Raw genomic sequence first — 15,142 nt, 5'->3', positions numbered from 1 at the left:
TCTTACTAAAGGACTGCGTTCCCTGCCCCGATCCCAGCACCACCTCCACAGGAAGCCTGCAGGACGACCGCTGTTCGGTCGTCCGGGCTCTGCACCTCCGGTTCCTAGCAAACTGCGCGCTCCGGGGGCACCAGGCACACCCGGCTGGCCCAGGCGGTGGCGGCCGCGGCGGCGCGCGCACGCGCACTCCGCGGCCCCGCGGCCGCTCCTCGACATTCCATTCCACGTGTTGCTTTGGAGGCGCCACAGGTTCCTCACCTGCGCGGGCTGCGGGGGGTCGGCGGCGGCGGGGCTGGGGGCGAGCGCGGGCTGGCGGACCAGAGGCTGGGCGAGCGGTCCCCGGGCGCCCCGAGCGCCCCCGCGCTAACTCCGCCTCTCGCCTCCCGCGGCTCCGCTCGCCCGCCCCGCGTCCTGGCCGCGGCAAACACTCGGGCGCCGAACTCGACGTGTCCGGAAAGCCCGGGCCACTTTCCCTTTCGTTCTGCGGCCGCCGCGCGCGGACCCAGGCTCCCGCGGACCCGCGGGGACAGCTTCGCTCGGCCAGGAGCCCAGGGGCCCCAGCTAGCACCATGCTCGACCCGTCTTCCAGCGAGGAGGAGTCGGACGAGGGGCTGGAGGAGGAGAGCCGCGAGGTGCTGGTGGCGCCGGGCGGCTCCCAGCGAGCGCCGCCGGCCGCGGCTCGGGAAGGGCGGCGGGACGCACCGGGGCGCTCCGGAGGCAGCGGCGGCGGAGCGGCTAGACCCGTGAGCCCGAGCCCCTCGGTGCTCAGCGAGGGACGAGATGAGCCCGAGCGGCAGCTGGACGAGGAGCAGGAGCGGCGCATCCGCCTGCAGCTCTACGTCTTCGTTGTGAGGTGCATCGCGTACCCCTTCAATGCCAAGCAGCCCACCGACATGGCCCGGAGGCAGCAGAAGGTGAGTGGCAGGACCGGGAGCCTCCTGCGGCCACTTCTCCCCCCCGGGGTTTTCTCCTGGGGAGAGCTCTGGGGCACCTGCCTTCACCTTTCTGCGAGGGGCTGGACACTCTTTTAGTCAATCTTTGAGGGGTGTCCAGGGCAGGTTGGAGCGCTTAGGTCTTTCACCTCAGCCGGAGCTGGTCAGAGCTGGCCTGAGCTGGCAGGATCCGTCAGCTTCACCTCACCATCCGCAAAGACGAGGATGGAACAGCTGACCCCACTGTGCAGGCCCTGCAGTAATTGCACCTGGGCAGGTTAGGTTGGGACAGGGTTAGAACGCAACTCCCGACAACTTTAATTTGGGCTGCCGGTGGGGTGTGTGGAGCTGGGCTCTTCCCTTAGAATAGAGTGAGAGCGTGTAGCTAGGTAAAGCTGGTGGATTGTGGACACTTTTCCATTACAGAGAAATCTCCACTCGGGCAAAGGACTAGACATGTTCCTTGGTGAATTAAAAAGCAAATTTACAATTTTTAAGTTTCCTGTGCTGCCAAACAGTCAGGGCGTAGTACTTAAACACTGAGGAAGATTCGCACCCAGAGTGACTATGGGTAAGTCATTCCAGACCATGGCAGGCTTAATGAAGTCCAGTGGTGATGACAGATGGACTAGTGCAAATGCTTTGCTTATGGCTCCTGGTCTAAACATTTATGGAAGCTCTGTCAGATGAAATGTCTACCATGGTTAGTTTTAAAACAGGACCCTAGGAGTCTGATGTTCTGTACCATACACAAAGGGAACAACTTAAATTGCCGTCGTTGGATAAATGTGTTCACAAGAAACTGTCTAGGAAGCCTTTTAATGGAATGCTGATCCTGGAACGTTCTGAAGAAATCTGTAACAGTCCCCGTAGCTTGTGACATGGCGTGGGGACCCAGCGATACCAGAGCTTGCAGAAAGCATAACTACATGTACAGTCCTTTATTACTTTCCTGAAATAGTAACTGCAGCATGTGAGGTCTTTCTTTTAGAACCTTTTGAATAGACTTTTACAATAAAACTGTAGTCCAGAGGAAGCAGTTTCCTATCACTTCCCATCATGCCCCGACCACAACCCTCCTATCCACATTTGTCCAATCTTTTGTTTTCATTGAAGTCTACTTGGCATGTTAAAAGCTGTGTGTAGTTACTGGATGCAGCTCATTGAGTTTGGGGATAGGGGGAGAACTATGAATTTGCCCGAGATTAATAATACCATATTGCATATTTAAAATTTTCCAAGAGGATCGATCTTAAGTGTTCTTTCCAATTTTGAACAATCAGAACCAAATGAGCTATTCTCGGACTGTTGTTTTCTTGAGTGCATTCCTTTGGTGCATTCCTTTACTTGCTGAAGGCTAGTCACAGACGCCTTCAGGTAGCCCAACACTCCAGGGAGTTCACAGAACTGTGTTGACAGAGATCTAACCAGCTCTAGGCAGTCTCCTCCTATGGTGGAGAGAAGTAGGTCAGAGTAGCATTTTCTAGTACCAAGCCACTTGGCATGATAAGAGCTGCCATTTCCAGGGGAAGAGTGCCTTGCAGAGTGTGGTGAACCTGCTTCTCCATTCCTACATGAGGCCGTCTGTCCTCATGTGGTGCTTGTGTGGAGCCTGTATTATTTGTGTCGGTTTGCAAGTGCCAATCTCCGTAGCCATTCTTAAACCAAGCGTAGGTTTTATATTTATGTTGTGGTAGGAGTCCATACAAAGCATATGAGCATCACCCAGTGTCTAGTTTCACCTTTCACATTACATTTAGCTTAGCTTTAGTGTGTTACTATGTACAAATTATTATCTGGTAAAAATCAAGAGGCAATTTGTGTTTGGAATAGTTTTCCCTTAGGCTCCTTTTGAGAAAAGTCATTTACTACTGGCTCATTTCTACTGTGAATACTTGTTGCAGTTTGTTAAGGAAGGGGACTCTCCCTTGGTTGTTCAAATAATGCAGCTCTCTTGGCTCTTCCTGTTTAAATAGAATGTTTCTCTAGCAATTATTTGAATTGGCAAACAGGTGTACTCACACAATGCTACTGAGGAAACTGTTGATGTAATGTTACTCAGACATTACCAAAATAAACCCAACTTCATGAAAGGAGAAAAGTACTGCGTATATTCTATGCAAAATTATTTGGAATGGTTAGACTTTTTGTTTTTGTTTTTAAATATTGAGAACCTCAGGCATAATCAGATGAACTTTAGTGATTTATATTTTAAATAGGGAGATCCTGTAACAACCTGAACATTTATCTAATTCAGAAGGCCCTCCACTTTCTTTCTTTTTTTTTTTTTTTCTTTTTTTTTAAGACATGCTGCTTGCTTAAGGGAGCTGGAACAATTCTTGGCAGTCAGGTTTCCTCCTAGGAAAAATAAAATGGGAATTTAACTGTGTTCATGTGAATTTGATGCACAAGCCAACAATTAATGCCAAAACTTACTTTAAGTCTTGAATTATACAGTTGGGTTTTATAAAAGAAGTAACATGATGATTGCACAGTCACTAATCCATTGTATATTTTATTCTGTATCTTCCTATTCAGACAGGCAATAAAATGGTTTTTTTTACTGCTTACTCACTTCTCCCAACTTTGAGAACTCAGAGTATCAGAAATTGAGGTCTGAAAGCGTTCTCATTCTGTAACTGAAGAAAATTAATCACAGAGATGAGAACCTTACCCTGGAGGCAACGACAGGTTTGTAGTCAAAACCTCTCACTGGTAGGGCTCTTTGGCTTTGATGAACCAGAGCTGAGCCACAGGGTTTGTTTGGTTTTCCCCTGTTTTCACTAGGCAGAAATGTCCAACAGAACCAGTAAGAGGTTGGGTCCATGAACTATTTGAGGATATTAAGTAGTAGTAAACTCAGCTCAGTGAAAATATGCATGCTGTGGTTTTGACTGGCACGCTTCAACACAGAGGAGTAACAGTCAATGCTTTTCAGGCCCTACCATAACTACTGGTGCTTTTATAGAAAATCCTGGGAGTAGATTTGGGTTAACTTCTGTGCCAGAGCACTGTACCAGGTGGTCCCGCTGCCTCAGTGGACATATGCAGGGCTACGTGCATGATAGGCATGTGTGGTGACAAATAGCCACCGGAAAATGGTTTCAGCAGTAAACACTGCTTGACATCCCCTTGTCTTTATTGCCTTGATTGTATTTGATCCATTGTAGAACTATCAATAATCACGACCAGTGGGTAATTGTAGATGATTGAAGGAGAGATCAATGTTACATAACTAGAAAAACAGTAAACAAAGCAAACAAAACAAAAAAATCCTCAAGCAAATCAGTTATGTGTAATAAAGTCTTTACCTGTCAGATGTTTAGCAAATGTTGAGAACCTACAGGGAAAAGTAACACATGGGGTCCTTAGAGGTTAAAACCTGGGGGAACTAAGACAAGCACGCGTTGGCGAGCACAGAAGTCTGTTCACAGGTGTGTTTCCACTCTAAGTCTGTATTCATAACTGCTTACCGTGAACACGATTTAAAGAGCTGGTAGTGTGGATTCATCAGGAACTGGAAGTTTGTACTCAGCCATTTCTCTGTTACTTTTGTTTTTATTATTGACTATAACATGTTGAGAAAACAGCCAACTCTTGTTTGAATTAGAAATAAGGAAAGGGGAATTTAAAGGATGAAAGTTTTACCCAATAACTTTTTGCATGGTTCCTATGCCTATGCTCATGCATTTCTGTTTGCATTGCCATTGAAATGATGCACAGTGCATTTTAAGAAATAAGCCTTTTCATACACTCATTTCTCATCATTTTGTGTAATCCTTGATAGTTCAAAGTTGGAAAAATATGTATAAATAAGCTGCAGAAATTTCGTAGATAAAACTGATTTGCAGGACTGCATTGTGGGAATACAATATTGTGTGAGATAATATGCAATGGATGTTTGCTTTTCTTTCATTTGAATTTTGTAGTTTAGGGAAAATATCCATAATCTGATAATCCAGAAGCCTAAATGCTCGGAAATCTTAAACTTTTTTAGTGTCTACAAGTAGATCCTTTCATATCTTGTTTCATTTGACAAGTTATAGTTAAATTTTTGAAAAGGTTGTCAGCAATTGCTATTGGGCTATGTATATAAGGTGAGCAGAAAACATGAATACATTTTAGGCTTGAGTCCCATCCCTAAGATACGATGTAATATGTATGCAAATTTTCCCAAATCCCAAATCTGAAGCACTTTGAGTTCCGTGCTCTTCAGATAGGTATATTCAACATATGCAAAAATGACCACTTTTATCTCCTTTGGAAACAGTTGTCCTTTCTGTATTTATTTATTTATTTGTAGTCCTCTGATAACAGGCCCAGGAAAGTCAGCTTTGTTGGAAATGAATAATAGGTTTGCAAGTGCCGAGAGAGCATCTTTCTTTTGCTTGGCACCATGTTGCCTGCGTGATGTGTTGCCTTACTTTTGGGGTTTGAGGTGCAACTGTGGCCTGATACTATAGATATGTATATTGTATACTTTGCATATATAGTGCATGGCATATAGAATCTAGTAAATGTTGGATATGTGCAAGTCTCAGATCTAGTTTATGCCTCAAAGAATTAGTGAGATCTAGACTGGAGGAAAGATACTATAAAAGGAAAGTATAAAGATCTTCTAGTTTTCTGTGGAACTTGTACCCTTAAACATTTTTTGAGACCTATAGGTGTCCTTCTGAAGACATCTCTGAAAATGGAAATCTCTATTGACACAGAACCAATGACTTCAAAGAAATCTTCTCAATGCCATTATCAAACCTGAGGGACAAGAAAGCAGCAGAGAACCCCGGCAATCTGGCTTGCTCTTTTGCCTGTAGTTTCCAGTAGACCCAGTACTGTTCTAAAAGATCCTGCATCATTCAGCCTTTGTACTCATTTGGCGTTAGTACAGCATGGGGCAAATACCAAAGGAATGGGTTACACTGTGTGCTGCTTTTAATAAGAGGGAATACCTTGTCCTCTAGGGAGCCAGTTGGAAACCACACATTAAAGAAAAACCACAGGCTGGACTTGAAATGGTATCACAGAGAAAAATGCTTATTGCTTTCGCTGATTCATCTCACCCTCCACAGGGTGTCTGGGTGCCCCAGCAGCAGCACTTAATTTGGTAGAATGAGTTGTGCTAATGAGAACTGAAATGGATTAAGTGATATCGGAGTCCCTTTCTTTCAAAAATGTAGTCACCCTTTATTTTGATATTTGAAGACTGCTTGTAAAGTGAAATAAAGTATGGTGATTGCATTTTACCTCTTCTGTTTCTTTTTGTTTGTTTGTTTTAAGAGCTTCATTTATTTGTACTCCCAGAAAATAAACAGCCAAGTTTTACTATAAGGTCATTAAAGTATTTCAAAAGAAAATTGAGAAAGCTGGACCCTCTGGATAGCTCAGCAAGTAAAGACACCTGTCACTAAGCCTGACAACCTGAGTTAAATCCCTGGGACACAATGTGGAGAAGTGACTCTTGCAGGTTGTCCTTGGATCTCTACACATGTACCTTGGCATGTGTACACATATGTGTGCATATCTCCACTCCACCCAAACTAAATAAGTAAAAATGAAATTTAAAAGTTGAGGAAGATGACTCCCAGGTTATGAAATATGGAAATTCTGAAAGGAAAAAATCACACTTTGAGGCAGGCCACTTGAATTCTTGTACATGTTTTATATGAATTACAATTGATTGAGACTTTTTTCCCCAGTGGGAAATATTAAGATGTCATACTCACATGGTATTGTAATTATAAGGGAAAGACCTTATGATTGCAAATCATAGGCACATTGATGGCACAGGTGATACATTCTTTAGCGTGAAGACCAGTCAAGTATCAAATGGCGGAGATGTCCAAAATCATTAACGTTTTTCTTATAGCCACTATATATTGGTTAAAGATTTATATATTATATCCTTAAGGAAAATCTATAATTCTCATCTTTGGCTGCATATTATAATCACCTGGAGAGCTTTAAGAAAAATCCTATTATCCAGGTGATACTGCAGACTAATTAAATTAGTCTCAGGGGTTGGGAAGGTAGTCGTCTTTAGGTTTCCCGAGTGAATTCAATGTGCAGCCACGGATGAGAACTACTGTTCTAAAGAGAGCCACAGGAAAAAAAAAATGGCTTATTTTTACCTAGGCAAGGTGAAAGTATTTGTAATAAATAAGAGTACTGGGTGAAAGTGGGTATTCTGTATTAAGTAAAAGATAACACCAACTGAAAGAATAACTAAATAATATGGAATTCTTTGAGCCGGTACAATGGGAAAGACAGTGCATTAGTTTAGACTTTTAAAATCTTTAAATAGATTATATTGTGGATGATAAATTGTATTAGCAGCTTTAATTCATTACAGAACCATAGGTAGATCACTAGCAACAGCATAAAATAAATACTGGGAATTGAGAGGTGGGAAGTAAGCTTAAGTGTTGTTTTCCTTTCCAAATGACATTGTAAAGAAGATTGTCATGAAATCTCAATGATGGAGTTGATACCAAGCAATGCCTAAAAAAAAAAAAAAAAAAAAAAGTAAATTTCATAGAAGTCTTCTATAAAAGAATATAATGGATTTCAGTCATGCATATATGTTTGTCAAAACAGTTGTACCTAGCTATGACACCAGTGACAACCCTAAGGATGAAGTAGTGGCATGCATACCTTGGTGGTAACCAACAGCTCTTTAATTGGACTTAAGCCTGCTCAAAAGAGAGGGATACCTTACCTGGTATTGGAAACCTTGTTAACTACTCAGTACTAGTGAGTCATGGTTATTGGAGAAGAATCTACTACCACTAGTTTACTAACCAGACTAAGCCTTCAATACAGTCTATTAACATTTGTCCTTATACCCACAGATAAGAGTAGTCATCACCCCTCATCAAGGAAACTTCTTTTTGCAACAGGTGGAGAGCACTACAGAAAACCACAACCAATCAAAATGCAGGGTTGTGGGCCTAGTCCCAGTGGAAATATCTACAAAATATTCCTGCACCCAAGGCTCAGGGAACATTGTAGGAGAGGGGCAGAAAGACTGTAAGAGCCAAATAATCATGGAGTTTGTTGTGAGATTGTGTCTCCCAGTAATACCAGAAGCTACATCCAGCAGGTAAAGACACTTGCTACATGAAGTCTCACCAACATGACTGCCTAAAAATGAGTTGAACAAGAACGTGTATCAATGCACATGCCAAAGTGGATGGTAAAAAGCCCAAGTGCCCTCAGTTCTAGGTGACAGGAAAGCTGGGGGTGGGAGCTGGGGGTCTAGAGCCAAGGGGTTAGTCCTGGAAACATACAAACAAGTAACATTATGTGTATTGATCAGGTTATATTTAGGAATATATATGTATATAAATTATATATGCAATAAAAACAATTAGTAAAAAAGAGGCCATTAATTTGAAGGTAAGCAGGAGGTATATATGGGAGAGTTTTGAGAGAGGAAAGGAAAAAATATTGTAATTATATTAGAATCTCAAAAATAAAAAAATGAGACAAAATTTACCTATCTTCTATACTCAAAGTAGTATATTATAGAAGATATTCTTAAGTAATTATTATTAAATACCATTTGAACCATTTAAAGAAAGATGTAAAAGTGAATTAATGTTTTCCTACCATATCCAAGCTTCTAACTTACTAGGTGGGCATTAATCAAAAGCCCCTATTTTTCTTTGAGTGTATTAGTTGGATAACCATTGGTTTGTGTTTGGAAATCTTATGCTGTAAAGTATCAGGAGGGGTGCTGAAGTGGCAGCTCTTGGTGAACCTGCTGCTTGAGATGCCTAAGGCTCTTGCTTCGGTTCCCAGCATAGAGAGAGAGAGAGAGAGAGAGAGAGAGAGAGAGAGAGAGAGAGAGAGAGAGAGAGGGGAAAGGAAGAACATCATCATCATCAACAACAACAGAAACAAAAGGGATCACAATCATTTACTTTGCTTATATAAATGTCACAAAGCTTTGTAAACTCTTTGGTTTAAATGTGTTTTCATTATGTAACCATCAAGTTGGTGATGGATTTCTACAAAAGAAATGTTACTGGGGCAAAAGGTCTGAATGACTTAAAGGCTGTGTTGGTCAGTCATATCATCATATTGCTGAGAAGAAATTTAATCTAGTTCTTTCTGATTGCTTGTGAGGATGACTCTCCACCCTCTGTGGTCTAATACTCTTTCCCATTTTTTTCTACTGAGATTTTGGTTTTGCCTGCTAGTTAAGACATGCACTGAGATGGCATTCCTCTGTGTGGAATGTTCATATCATCTGCCTTTCACTTTGTTTTGAGGTAGATTTTCATTGATATTTTCCTTAATAGTTCGTTCCTCATAGCTCAGTTACTCATGGAAATAAAAGTTGGAGGTAAGTTGAATTTACTTTTTTTTTCCAAAAAATATTTATCCAGTCGCTACAGCCTTAATTTTATTAAACCCTCCTTTGACTACTAAAATCTTAAGGACTGGTTAATCATATTAATTGTTTTATTAATTTTTTTGGATTTATTCAGTTCTTATAATATAAGTATTACATTATCTAGTGTTCTAAGGACACCATAACATACAAAACAAATGGAAATCCTCTCTTGGGTTAATGATTGAAAAATTATATTTAATTTATGTATTTCTCTTTCCATGTTAATTATTTTAATGTATTAATCTAGTTTTTCCTGTTCACAGTACCCTATAATTTTGATTAAAGGTTACTATGTATTCTAATTTCTGATAGTGTTCTTACTTCTTTCGTGTCTAAAGTTCCTGGCCTTCAACATTCTGCCCCTTCTCTAGTTGCCATTCATTCACTGCATACACACATTTCATCTCGGTGGGCCCTGGCTACTTTGTTTGTGTGGTTAAATGAGATGCTGGGTGTAGCATATTCAGCATAGTGCCAACTAGTTGTGTATACTCATTTGCAGTGCTGTCATTTTAAGCTCAGTCTAATCAAGCCTACTTGAGAACAATATTTGTCCTATATTCAGTCTCCTAGGAGCTCAGCCTACTTCTCCATTTTCCCCAATCCTCCTGTTTTTGTAATCTTTTGAAATTTTGATTTTACGGAGCCCTTGTATTTATAATGATGATTTTTTTGAGTTTTTTAATACTTTGTTGCTATTATTGTAGCATATAATTCTCCATTATTTATTTATCTAATTATGGAGAAATGGGGAGCTCTTTAATTTTTTATGCTGTAACTGGTCATATTGATTGTACATATTGACGGCACACTGTTGATTCCTTTAATATTGATCTTTCTGAGTTTCTGTCTGGCAGAGCCAAGTGGTGCTGATGGGGGTGCCTTCGCCCCGTGCAGTAGCTGGCCCTCTTCCATTTTCCATCTCGCTGGCTAGAGCGATAGGACTAGTTACCAACCTGCTTTCAGTGGCTTTACTGGGGAGCGCTTCATGTATTTTACCAGTGTCTATATTGCTGGCTAAAATTTTAGGATAGATACTGTTCATTCTTTAAATAATTATCCTTTCATTTTTATTACATTAATAAAACATCCAAAATTGATATTGAATGTTATAAAATTTATTTTTTCATATACCTGGAGATTCTTGATTCCTTCTGTTTGGATCATGTGTGCCAGACTGCTTGATTTTATGTGAAGTCAAATCTACAATTTCTGGGTAATTTCTACCTGTATATGATTTGATTTTAAGTTTGGTATACTTTTATTTTTTGGCCTTTACACTTATGTTCTTAAGAAAAAGGTCTATCGTTTTCTGTTTTCCAGTCCTCCTCATAGGTTTGGGAGAAACAGTGATGTGAAGTGAGAAACATTTCACTGTATGTGTGCTCTCAAGCACTGTCTGTTAGGGTGCAAATGCGCTAATATTTGGATTTGAGAGAATTAATCATTGCGTTATCCACATCCAGAACCCGTTTTAGATTTTTGTCTTTCTTCTTAGCTAATAAGAATTTTTCTCTGTTCCAGATTCAAATATGGTAATTGCCCATTTTCTTAAAATTAGCCATTTCTAGAATTTCCAAGTATGCTGTCGTAGAGCTGAACTTGTTTTTCACTTGTTCTCTTTCCTCTTCCTTCTCTTCTGGCGGGATCTCACTATGTAGCCGTGGCTAACTCTGACATTCAGGCTGGCCTTGAGCTCACAGAGATTGACCTGCTCTTCATCCAGTGCTGGTTGGGGAGGGTTAACAATGTACATTACCAGATGGGCTTTATTTATTGTTTTTACATTTATTTTTATGGCTGTGGGAATTTTGTCTGCATAAGACAGAAAAGGGCATTGGATCCCCTGGGAATGGAGTTACAGACTGTTGTAAGCTGCCATGTCTGTGCTGGGAATTGAACCTGAGTCCTCTGTAACAGTAACCGATGCTCTTAACCCCGAGCCATCTCTCCAGCCCCTACCTTTTTCACACTTGTAATAGTCCATGCTTCTCCCTTTAAAATGTTCCTTGACTGGTGGAGATGTCCCTGTTGGGAAAGTGCTTGCCACACAAGCATGAGGATCCTTGGCGTCCATGTAAAAGCTGGGTGCAGTAGGTGATGGCACCCACTCATAATTCCATTGCTGCAGAGGTAGAGTCAGGAAGTTCAGTGGAATTTCTGTTCTCATTCTAGCCAAATGGCTAAGCTTAAAGTTTAAAGAAAGACCCTGTCTCAAGAAATAAGGCAGGGACACTTGACATCAGCTGTAGCCTCTACATGTAGCTGCACACATACATACATGTACATGAACTTGTACATAGCACATACATACACACAATCAAAATAAACATTGATGAAGGGTTTGAGAGTGACTAGACTTTTCATAGCTGTCTATGATCCAGGGACCTAGGATGCTAGATGATGATAATCATCAATGACCCAATGACAGGTCTGGGACAGTGAATCTGGACTCTTATGGCAGTATGCAAAGCAAAAGTAAGCTTTATTAAGTGTTATAGAGACACGAATAGTTGAGAAAAAGATAAATTAAGAAAAATAAGAGAAATCTGGAGAATGAGAGAGATATCCAATAGAAGAAAATGCCTTTGAACTCCATTATCCAGGGTTTTCATAGGGCCATGGTAGAAACTGGACAAAAACTGAAATAATCTCTATTGATATTGGTTAATTCCTTGAACTCTCATTTTCTGAGCCATTGGAAGACTGTATGCATGTCCTCTGGTCCCACTAGCCAAGTGGTTGTGTGGGCAGTTGAAATTCTACCTTTGTCCATCTCTGACTCTAGCTTTGTTAGTTATTGACCTTAACTGTCTTCCAAGGGTTAATCACATGGTCAGTATTATTACCCTCTAGCCTTGCAGCTGTCTTGAATTCTGTTCATTGAACTTTCTTTGTTTTCACATTTATGTAATTAGCTTTGTCATAACAGTTAACTCAGCCACAGCCACCAAGATGTAGTTGTAGTCTTCCTTGTTTACCATAGTTAGCTTGTCTGTGGGATGGTCTGAAGTGGTCTCCAGAGCAGGAGTTTTTTGTTGGAAGCCATCCTTACATGTAGTATAGTTTGTTATAATCAGAAGCCTTAGAAGCAATAGCATAAGAAAGGACAAAAGTACTTGGTGGGGAGAGGAGACAACCTGCCTGCTTTCTCTCCTGTTCTCAGTCTAGTTTGGTTATATAATGTCTAATTGTAAGTCCTGTTCTTTATCTTCATTGGTGTTCCAGACCTTGCCATGGTAACCCTTGATCTCTTTAACCTCAGCCTCTGTTCTCACTGTGATGTATTGAGCAACTTACAGTTTTTATTGTGGCTCCTTTCCCTTTGCTACCCACAGAGAGCTGGTTCCTATGTCAAAACGTTCCATTCTGTAGTTTCTGTTCTTGTTTCTCATAGTTTTGTTGATGTTGTTGCTCTTTTTTTGTTTGTTTGTTTGTTTGGTTTTTGGTGGGGACTGAAGGAAGATGAGATACAAGAGTATGATTCTTTCCCTGGACTTTTTTTTCTACTTTGTAATTAGATAACAAAAACAAAGCTATGAATTTGCCTCTTTATTAGATCCTTTGTTCGTTGCTGTTTCAAGATACCTGAATTAAATTAAGCTTAAGGAAAAGCTTATCTTGGCTTGCAATTTAAGAAATATATTGGTGGGGTGGGATGGGGGTGGGTTGGGGGGCATAGCAATAAGGAGCATGAGATTGCTAGTCACAACGTGTCTACAGCCATGAAAGAGAGATCAGAGAGGAAGTGGGCTAGACTAAGACCTAAAGCCCACCTCCAGTGATGTTCTTCCACACCAGCTGGGGACCATGTGTTTAAACACATGAATCTGGAATACATTTCACTTTCAAACCACAGCAACCCCTATGTATAGTCTTGAATCAATCTACATGTTACATTACAAAGCTTATTTTAAATTTAAATATTTAATCTTATTTCAGATCTTTTTCTTTTCCTTGAACTAGATAGTCAGAGGGATAAATTCCCCATTGCCATGGCTGAAGAAATTTTATTTTCTTTTTGTAATAGATTTTTAATGTTATGTTGAAAAGAGAATGTGATTATCTGAGCAATTAGCATTGCTGTGTATAGATAGCTTTAAGTTACCTTCATATAATAGTATATAATTGGTGTGTGTGTGTGTGTGTGTGTGTGTGTGTGTATGTGTGCATGAACATGTATGTGGAGGCCAGAGATAAACATAGGGTGGCCTTGCTCTCCACCTTACTTTTTGAGACAGGGTCTCTTCACTGAACCTGGCACTCTCCTATTTATCTAGACTGACAGGGCAGTGAGTCCTGTGAATCTGCCTATCCCTGTCTCTACCACCTTTGCTCCCTCACCCAAACTCTATGGCCCTAGCATTACTGGGGTTAGCGACACCTGCCATCACACTTAACTTTTTATGTGGGATTTGGGGGATCTGAACTCAGGGCCTTATGTTTGCACAGCTGTTGCTGGAGAATTTTTCTCCAGCTCCCGCCACCAAGTCCCGCCAGTCCCAGAGCCCATTTATAAAATAAACATACAAACTCTTACATTATTTAAACTGCTTGGCCATTAGCTCAGGCCTGTCATTGTCTAGCTCTTACTCTTATATTTAGCCCATTTCTATTAATCGTTACTTTGCCACATGGCTCATGGCTTACTGGTACCTTACATCTTCCTTGTCCTGGCGGCGGCTCCAGGCAGTCTCCCTCTTCCCTTCCTGTTCCCTCAATTCTCTTCTCTGTTAGTCCCGCCTATACTTCCTGTCTGGCTATTGGCCAATCAGAAAATAATTTCGCCAATACACAGCAAGTACTTTATTCACTGAGTCGTCTCCACAAGCTTTCTATGCATAATGTGTGTGTGTGTGTGTGTGTGTGTGCATTGTTGTGTGGGATTATGCGTGTCTTTGTGTGCTGGTGTGCATACATGTATGCCAGGACAATATTGGCTAACACACACACACACACACACACACACACACACAGAGTCAGGAGTCCAACAAGAACCAAGCTACACAACCATAACATTTGTGAAGAGGACCTAGCATGTTGTTTTTTGTTTTTTTTGTTTTTTTTGTTTTTTTGTTTTTTTGTTTTTTTGTTGTTTTTTTTTGGTTTTTTTTTGGTTTTTCAAGACAGTTGTTTCTCTGTGTAGCTTTGCGCCTCTCCTGGAACTCACTTGGTAGCCCAGGCTGGCCTTGAACTCACAGAGATCCGCCTGCCTCTGCCTCCCGAGTGCTGGGATTAAAGGCGTGCACCACCACCCGGCACATGTTGTTTTTTTGATACATCGTTGTAGCTAGAGTTTTCCTGCCTGGCCCACCTCAGGACAAATCTCTCTCACCTGCCAGACCCACAGCTGCTCAGACCCGACCAAGTAAACACAGAGACTTATATTGGTTACAAACTGTATGGCCGTGGCAGGCTTCTTGCTAACTGTTCTTACAGCTTAAATTAATCCATTTCCATTAATCTATACCTTGCCACGTGGCTCGTGGCTTACTGGCATCTTCACATGCTGTTTGTCATCGTGGTGGCTGGCAGTGTCTCTCTGACTCAGCCTTCCACTACCCAGCTTTATTCTCCTCCTTGTCCCGCCTACACTTCCTGCCTAGCCAAAGGCCAATCAGTGTTTTATTTATTGACTAATCAGCAACACATTTGCCGTACAGAACATCCCACAGCACATCATCTTTTATTGGCTTGAGGCTTGTGAGTGCACTGTGTTGGTTGGCCAATTCAACCCAGGGATCTGCCTGTTTCTGCCATTATAATACTGGGATTGCTAGTTCAAGCCACTATGCCTGCCTACATCTCC

The 15,142-nt window shown here is 41.4% G+C and overlaps 1 protein-coding gene across 5 annotated transcripts in view; it reads left to right on the top strand.

Moving 5' to 3' along the window:
- The first annotated feature begins 435 nt into the window (after window positions 1–435).
- The window catches only part of Cadps2 (calcium dependent secretion activator 2), a 540,468-nt gene continuing 525,761 nt past the window's right edge, over window positions 436–15,142 (top strand). For all 5 annotated transcript variants that reach the window (XM_059257429.1, XM_059257428.1, XM_059257427.1 and 2 more), the window contains exon 1: window positions 436–914. In XM_059257429.1, coding sequence (XP_059113412.1) covers window positions 570–914 — 345 coding nt within the window. In that variant the 5' untranslated portion in view covers window positions 436–569. The remainder of the gene's footprint in view (window positions 915–15,142) is intronic.

Source organism: Peromyscus eremicus, chromosome 3 (assembly GCF_949786415.1).
Source record: "Peromyscus eremicus chromosome 3, PerEre_H2_v1, whole genome shotgun sequence".
In the NCBI taxonomy this organism is placed as follows: domain Eukaryota; kingdom Metazoa; phylum Chordata; class Mammalia; order Rodentia; family Cricetidae; genus Peromyscus; species Peromyscus eremicus.
The sequence above is the reverse complement of the archived record's forward strand: the minus strand, read 5'-3'. Positions and strand labels throughout refer to the sequence as shown.